General features: G+C 46.2%; 1 protein-coding gene across 1 annotated transcript in view; it reads left to right on the top strand.

Moving 5' to 3' along the window:
* Nucleotides 1–429: 429 nt before the first annotated feature.
* The window catches only part of DHCR24 (24-dehydrocholesterol reductase), a 28,907-nt gene continuing 20,982 nt past the window's right edge, over nt 430–8,354 (top strand). The window contains exons 1-2 of the mRNA XM_019742880.2: nt 430–1,041; nt 4,791–4,946. Coding sequence (XP_019598439.1) covers nt 811–1,041; nt 4,791–4,946 — 387 coding nt within the window. The 5' untranslated portion in view covers nt 430–810. The remainder of the gene's footprint in view (nt 1,042–4,790; nt 4,947–8,354) is intronic.

The raw sequence follows: 8,354 nt of genomic DNA, 5'->3' as shown, positions 1-8,354 counted from the left end.
ATTTCCTAAAATTTCAAAAGAAGTGAAATGCAAATGACACCGGATTTAGGCTTTGGCCAGTAACAGTCGCCGTTCCTCTGGAGTGACTGGGTGCTCCACGAGGGCAGAGCCATCTGCTTTGCTCACCACCCTACCCCAGGGCCTGCCACATTGCCAGGCACAGGGTGGGTGCTAGAGGGTTTACAAGAGCTAGAGGTTTCTCCTTCATTCTCTCCCCTCCAGTCCTCCCCATGCAGCAGAGTGGGAAAGGGGAAAGGGCAATAGCCAGACAAGGAATCTCCGCTTAACCGCGGGGCGCCCCTGCCCCACGCCTCGGGAGGTAACTCAACGCTTGACCGCTTCACGCGCCTCTCGCGGAGGCGCCATCTAAGGGGCGGGGGAGGAGAGAGCAGCCGCGCCCCTCGGCTGAGGCTGAGGGGCGGGACCCGCAGCCCCGCAGGATCCGAGGCACGAGTCTGGCAGCCCGCGCCGCTGCAGACCCCACGATGCAGAGCGCTGGGGACCCCACCAGCGCGCAGGTTCCCGTCCACCCCTCCCCGCGCTTTGGCAAGAAGAGGGTGGAGCGGCATGACACCCGCAGCCAATAAAAGCAGCGGGTTCCTGGTCCGATCTCCGATGCGGCTCGCCATTGGTCGCCACCCAGGTCTCGGCCCACCGAACCTTTGCGACCCGAGCCAATCGCGAGTCGGCGAGGCGACCCCCAGCTCCCTAGAAGCCGGCTGCCGGCGCAGGCGAGCGCGGAGCGGCTGGCGGTGACAGAGGACGAGAGCTAGCATCCCCTCCCCCTCGAGGCGCGCCGCCGGCCTCACCATGGATCCCGCGGTGTCGCTGGCCGTGTGCGCGCTGCTCTTCCTACTCTGGATCCGCGTGAAAGGGCTGGAGTTCGTGCTCATCCACCAGCGCTGGGTGTTCGTGTGCCTCTTTTTGCTGCCGCTGTCGCTCATTTTCGACATCTACTACTACGTGCGCGCCTGGGTGGTGTTCAAGCTCAGCAGCGCGCCGCGCCTGCACGAGCAGCGCGTGCGGGACATCCAGAAACAGGTGAGCGTCCCCGGACGGGCGCCGGAGCCCCAGGCTCGCGGGACAGGGCGCGGAGTGGTGTTTGGTGTAGGGGGAACCCAGACTGCAAGGAGGAGGTGGGTTTGAGGGGGATTTGAACTCAATAAAAATGTGATGGTTGAGGCTTCCCGGGAAGGGAATGGAGTAAGCAAAGGCATGGAGGGAACAGAACATTGCTCTGCTGTTTATGGGGTGCTCGGGTACCCGGAGGGATATAAAGAATCCTAAGATAGGGGAAGGTGGGCAGCGCACAGGTAGTTGTTATTAGGCCCCAGCGATTTCAGAGGAGGGAGGGCTTCCGGGAGGTGGAGCTGGCACTAGAGACTGGAAAGTAGGGGAAATGATTGGGGGAAGGTGTATCGGGTGGAGGATCCGTTGTGAGCGACGGTAGAGAGGGGGAGAAAGTTGAAAAGTGAGTTTGGAGCTTGGTTGGGGAGAAGCCTTGAGTTTGGGGTTTACTATGTAGCAGCAAGGAGCTTTTGACACCCTTGCGATAAGGGACCGAAGTGGCAAGGTGGTGCATAGCCAGGGTGAGGAGGTAATAATAGCAATGGTATTATTGCAGTGGGGGCCAGGCACTCACTCCTGGACAAGGCATTCATCTACCTCCCGGTAACTGTCCATCCTCCCCTGTGTCAGTGCCCACAGAGCCTGCCCTGCTGCTGCCTTCTCCCACGGAGGGGCTGCATGGGCATCGAGCCTGGGCAGGTTCTTGGCTCCCTCTGTCCCTCTTTGTGTTCGTCTCTTAACTGGAGTCAGGTTGCAAAGAGCTTCTGTTTCTTGCTGCCCCTCTCACCGCAGGTGTAGCAGTCCCCATGTTCTGTTTGCACTGTGTTGAGTGCTGCAAGCAAGAGCATGAAGATGGATACTGAGAGGATCCCCATGAGGGGGGAGACGCTTGGGAGGTTGGGGAATGCAGCATCTGGAAGTGCTTTGCTTGGGCTGCCCTGGGTTTTGCTGGTCCCAGTCACAGCTCCGGAACCCTTCCTACCTTTCCTCCCCAACTGCACCCTCTTTCGTAGCTCTTTCCATGCGTTCAAATTCTTCATTTACCTGCTTGTCTCCCCCAACAGAATGGGAGCTCCTGGAGGGCAGGGACTGGTGTCCCACTCACCTCTGCCCCAGAGCAGTCCAGTGAGCACTTGTTTACCTAAACTCAACCAAAGGGCTCACTGTGCACACCCTGTACCACTGATGTCCATTATTTCTAATCCTTACAGCAACCCTGGTAGGTCTTGTACCTATTCTACAGATGGGAAAAGTTGAAGTTCCAAGTATAAATCAGTACTCAAGATGATGGGGCTGGAACCCAAGTCAGCTGATTTCAGAACCTGAACTCTGACATTTTTTCTTTCCCATCCCATCCCATCCCATCCTGTAGGTCTGGTTCTTTTGCCTCACACCTGGCGTGTTGTAATTAGCTACCAGAGTAGTTCCCCCTTCTTGGGCCCTCCCCACCTCTCTTTGGCCTACACGCAGTCACAAGGACTACTTTCCACAGCATTGCTTCCTTGTCCAAAATCTTGGTTGGATCCAATCCAACCCTTATTTCAGGCTTTATGGCTTCCCCATTCACTTCATGTTGTGTGGCCCACACTCCAGCTTGAATGCAATACCCCAATCCATTCCCCACGCCTCTGAGCTTATATTACATACTGGGACTGCAGAGTCATGCAGGGATAAGGCCTGCTTGGTCATGGAATCCCACATCTCGTGTCTTCACCTCTACTCACAGGAATCCATTCTTCAATAACTCCCCACCGTCGGACACCTCTACTTCCCGTGGCACCCTGGCCTCTGATTACAGGGAAGTTCTTCCCTGTGTTGAGTTGTTTGCCTGAATAGCTTCAATGCAAACTCCTCCAGGATTCTTGGTTGCAAATGATAGAAACTCAGCTCAGACTGTTGACCAAAATAAAGGGCGGACTTTATTGACCCAGGTCCTGAAAAGTCCCAGAGTAAAACTGGCTCAGGCATGACTGGATCTAGGATCTTCCATCTCCATGTTTCTGTCCGTCTGCCATCTCTTGGCTGTACTTTCCTCTGGGTTGACTTCACGCTCAGGCTGTCTCCCTGCACCACACACTACTCCCTAACAGTTTCTGGCTTATATCCAATCAGCTTAGCAGCCCCCTACAGCAATTGCCTCTCCACAAACGGTCTTATTGGCTTGACTTGGATCATAGGCCCATCCCTGAATCAGTCACTGTGATCAAGAGGATGGAGTCAGACCTCAGTCATGTGCCCACCTCCTGGGGTACGGGGAGAATCAGCATCACTTGAACCAAAGAAAGTTGGGAGTGTTAGAAGCAGATGAAGAGGGAATGGATGGTCACAGGTCATAGTGACAGACAGCCACCTCCCTGCCCTTGTCCGTCTCAGCAGGAAGGGAACACTTCCTTCCATGTTACTGATGGCCTGTTGTCTCCTGGGCTTTTTGTTCTCTGTACCCTGGTCACTTATCATAGAGGTTTTTCAAAAGTTCTTCCTTCATTAGCTTGGTGGTCTTTCTCTGCCCCAAGTGATACATGAGTTAACACATGCAAATATTGAGAACGGGGCTTGGCACATAACAAACCTCGGTTTGCGTTAGCTATTACTCTGTTGACTGTATATATATATATATATATATATATATATATATATATATATATATAAACTTTTTTTTAAAGACCAATGAAACTAAGAGCTTATTCTTTTTTTTTTTTTTTAAATTGGGGAAGGGATACAGGACTTTATTGGGGAACAGTGTGTACTTCCATGAAGTCAACTTGTTGTCCTTTCAATCTTAGTTGTGGAGGGTGCCGTTCAGCTTCAAGTTGTTGAACTTTTCAGTCTTAGTTGTGGAGGGCGCAGCTCAGCTCCAGGTCCAGTTGCCTTTGATAGTTGCAGGGGGCGCAGCCCACCATCCCTTGCGGGAGTTGAACCGGCAACATTGTGATTGAGAGGATGCGTGCCAACCACTGAGCCATCTGGGAGCTCAGTGGCAGCTCAGCTCATGGTGCTGTGTTCAATCTTAGTTGCAGGGGGCGCAGCCCACCATCCCTTGTGGGACTCGAGGAATTGAACTGGTAACCTTGTGGTTGAGAGCCCACTGGTCCATGTGGGAATCGAACCAGCAGCCTTCGGAGTTAGGAGCACAGAGCTCCAACCGCCTGAGCCACCCGGCCGGCCCTACTCTGTTGACTGTTAATACAAGCCCATCTGTTCTTCTAAAAGTCAGATAGTTCTGGCTGTTAATCTGGGCTCTATCCTTCACTGGTTGTGTGACCTGGGCAAGTTATTTTGCCTTCCAGTTTTCTCGTCTGCAAAAGGGGATCATCCCTACCTCCTGGGGTTGTTGTGAGAATTAAATGAGATGGTGTACAACAGGCGCCTGGCACAGTGGGGTTACCTAGTAAATGATTATCATTTTTATGGTTGCTGTTATTACCATTACAAAACCTTTCCTGAATTTCCCAGTTAGAGTTCATGTTTTCAAAACGTGATGACTCGGTATTCTAGCTCTTCATTCTTCTTTGTGGTGTGGCAACACCTGTCTTTTCTGTTGGCCTCACTAGCCTGGGAGGTTCCAGAGGGTAGAGCCAGTGAGCCTGAAAGAAAGCAAGAGCGCAGTAAATGTTGGCTGAAAGTGAAGGCCTCCTTCCCAGCTCCCTCTCCTGAAAGCAAGGCTTCAAGCTGCTCTGGGGACTCTGGGGAGGGCTAGCTCAGCCTCTGTTCTATGGTTGCAGGTGCGAGAATGGAAGGAACAGGGCAGCAAGACCTTTATGTGCACAGGGCGCCCCGGCTGGCTCACCGTCTCACTCCGGGTTGGGAAGTACAAGAAGACACACAAAAATATCATGATCAACATGATGGACATTCTGGAGGTGGACACCAAGAAACAGGTGAGCAGGGCATGGTTCCCAGACTGTGTGAGTGGGCGGGGCATTGCCCCAGTGCAAGTGACTCACAGGGAAATAATTTCAGCCAAGGGCATTCCAGGGTACACAGGTCCGAGACCGCTGGTCATCACAGAAGGCTCTGCCCACCACTGCCATCCTCCAGAGCCTCACACCTTTGGAAGAGATTGGTCGTAGCCCCACTTCACAGGTGGGCAGACTGAGAGTTCAAGGGGATTCTCTGATTATCTGCAGTTCCACAGAAAGAGAGGGATGGGCATATCATGGGCAAAAATGACACACAAGGCTTCCGGATCTCTGAGAAAGACTTGCAGACAAGTAGAAGGAAGCACAAAGTGAAGCCAATTTGATTGGCTTGCTTTATCTGGTTTCTCATTTTGTTTACATTTAAATATGAACATCACACCCTTCTCCAGTATCTGTCCTGCAGACTCCTGGTTGGGAAGCGCTGTATTAAATTTTGAGAATGTACCTAGTTTTCTCTTTTTCATACAGTGCTTTACACCTTTAAAAATTAACTTGTTTAATGCAAAATAAGACCTTGAATGATGAGTCATATTAGAGCTGGTTTGATTATTAATAGTTATCTTTTAGGAAGAAGCTTTTTCCCTATGTAAGATGTTATAGTGCAGATTTCAAATAATAGGCTATCAATAAAATGCTTGAAGTGATCATTCATGCTTGAAAAAAAAGGGAGACACAAAAGGGAATCTATTTACCCCTTCTCGATAAGGAAATGTGCTGGTAAACAGTGGGTTGTGCAGGTGGCTGGAAAGGTGAGCCTTGTTCAAACCTTCCTGGGGACCCACTTGTTAATAGCTATAGACATGTGTATACTCTTTGGCCTAATAATAATTCTGGTTCTTAAAACCTAACTTCAGGAAACAGGAAACAAGATTAAACCAAAACAACACAGAGAGAAATTGTATGATTCCTTCTCTCTCTTCCATCCTCCCATCCTCCCTTCCTTCCTTCCTTTCTTCCTAAATCACAGCTTTATTTATAATCCACAACAACACAATATTCAATAGTAGGGAGTTATTAGCTATGGTATCCGCATGATGGCCTTTTGTCGTAAGGCCTTTTTTCACCACTAAATAGCTTTATGAAATATGATTGACGTATGATAACCTGCACATACAGTGTACAATTTGATAATAAATTTTGACACATGCACCTATAAAACCATTACTACAATCAAGACAATCAGCATACTGATCACCAAAACTTTCCTCCTGCCCCTTGGTAATCCCTTCCTCAGAGCCCCCTCTGACTCCTACCCCACATCCCTAGGCAAATAATGACCTGCTTTTTGTCACTGTAAGTTAGTTTGTATTTAGAGTTTTATATAAATGGAATCATGCATTATGTACTCTTGTTTTGTCTGGCTTCTATCACTCAGCACAATTATTTTCAGAGTCATCCATGTTGACATATGTATCAGAAGTACATTCTGTGTTATTGCTGAGTAGTCCATTGTATGATTGTATTGCAGTTTGTTTATCCTTTCACTTATTGATTAATATTTAGATTATTTCCAGCTTTGGGCTATCACAAATAAAATGGCTCACAACTTTTAGGAACACGCTTTGTATGGACATATGCTTTCCTGCCTCTTGGGTAAATACCCAAGAGAGGAATGACTGGATCATATGACAGGTGTATGGTTAACTTTCTAAGAAACTGACAAATTGTCTTCCAACGTGGTTGTAGCATTTTACATAGAGGTTTAGCGCTATAAATTTTCCCCCTTGAGCCATCCCACAAACCTTGATAGGTTATCTTTTCATTTTCATCCAGTTCAAAATACTTTCTGGTTTCCTTTTTGACATCTGCTTTAACCCATGAGTTATTTAGAGTATGTTATTCTGTCTCCAAATATTTGGGAATTTTCTAGAGATCTTTGTTACTGATTTGTAGTTTCACCCAATTGTTGTCAGAAAATATGTTTTGTATGACCAGAATATTTTTCCGTTTATTGAGATTTACATTGTGACCCAGAATATGGTCTATCTTGGTAAATGTTCCATGTGCATTTTTTAAAATGTGCATTCTGCCATTTTGGGGTAGTGTGCACTGTAAATGTCAATTTGGTCAAGTTGGTTGATAGTGTTATTCAAGTCTTCTGTAGCCTTACAAATTTTCTCTCTACTTAGTCTGTCGATTATTGAAATCTGTGCCTATGACTGTGGATTTGTCTATATCTCTTGCAGGCCCATCAGTTTTTCCTTCATGTATTTTGAAGCTCTGTTATTAGGTGTATAAATGTTTAAGAATTTTATGTCCCCTTGATTAATTAATCCTTTATAATTATGAAATGACCTGTTTTATTCCTAGTTGTTTTTTTATAGCTAGTTTATTCCTAGCTTTTTTTTTTTTTTTTTTTTTTGACTTGTGGTAGCATGATGTGTCTTTCCATCTTTTCACTTTTAATCTTTGGTTTTTTGTATTCCAAGTGTGTTTCTTGTAGGCGGCATATAGTTTTATCTTGCTTTTTTAGCCAATCTGACAATCTCTGCCTTTTAATTTGAGATGGTAAGACCATTTACATTTAATGTTATTATTGATAAGGTTTGGCTCCACTCTGTCACCTTAGTCTTTGTTTTCTATTTCTCCCATTTGTTCTTTGTTCTCTTTTCTTTCTTTTTTTCCTTATCTTCTTTTGAATTACTGAAAAATTTTTATGATTCTATTTTGGCTCTTTTGTTGGATTAAGTATAACCCTGTTTTGTTATTTTAGCAGTTGTTTTAGGATTTATAGTATATACTTATCAGCGCGTACCTTCAAATGATATCCTAATTTATGTGTAGTATAAAAATCTTATAGTAATATACTTCCATTTTTTTCCTCCTGACCTCTGTGCTATTGTAGTCACACTGTTACTTATGTCATAAAGCCCTCACTACATTACTTTTTAATAGTCAGTTATCTTTTAAAGAAATTTAAATAAGAAAAAAACTTACATACTTACCCTTATAGTTGCTAGTTCTTCATTTCATTGTGTAGATTTGTATTTACATCTGGTTTAATTTTCCTTTTGCCTGAAGAACCTCCTTTAACATTCGTGTATTCTAACTCTGTTGGCGATGACTCTTTCAGCTGTTGTATGTCTGAAAACATTTATTTTGCCTTCATGTCTTTTCCAGTTTTTATTGTGGTAAAATACACATAACATAAAATTTATAATAATAACCATTTTTAAGTGTACAGTTCAGTGGTATTAAGTATATTCATAAAATTATGTAACCATCACCAGCCATCCATCCTTATAACTCTTTTCGTCTTGCAAAACTGAAACTGTACTTTTAAGCAATAACTCCTCAGTCCCTCTTCCCCCAGGCCCTGGCCACCACCATTCTACTCTTCTGTCTCTATGATTTTGACTAAGTATC

The sequence above is a fragment of the Rhinolophus sinicus genome, linkage group LG06 (genome assembly GCF_036562045.2).
Source record: "Rhinolophus sinicus isolate RSC01 linkage group LG06, ASM3656204v1, whole genome shotgun sequence".
Lineage (NCBI taxonomy): Eukaryota > Metazoa > Chordata > Mammalia > Chiroptera > Rhinolophidae > Rhinolophus > Rhinolophus sinicus.
The sequence above is the reverse complement of the archived record's forward strand: the minus strand, read 5'-3'. Positions and strand labels throughout refer to the sequence as shown.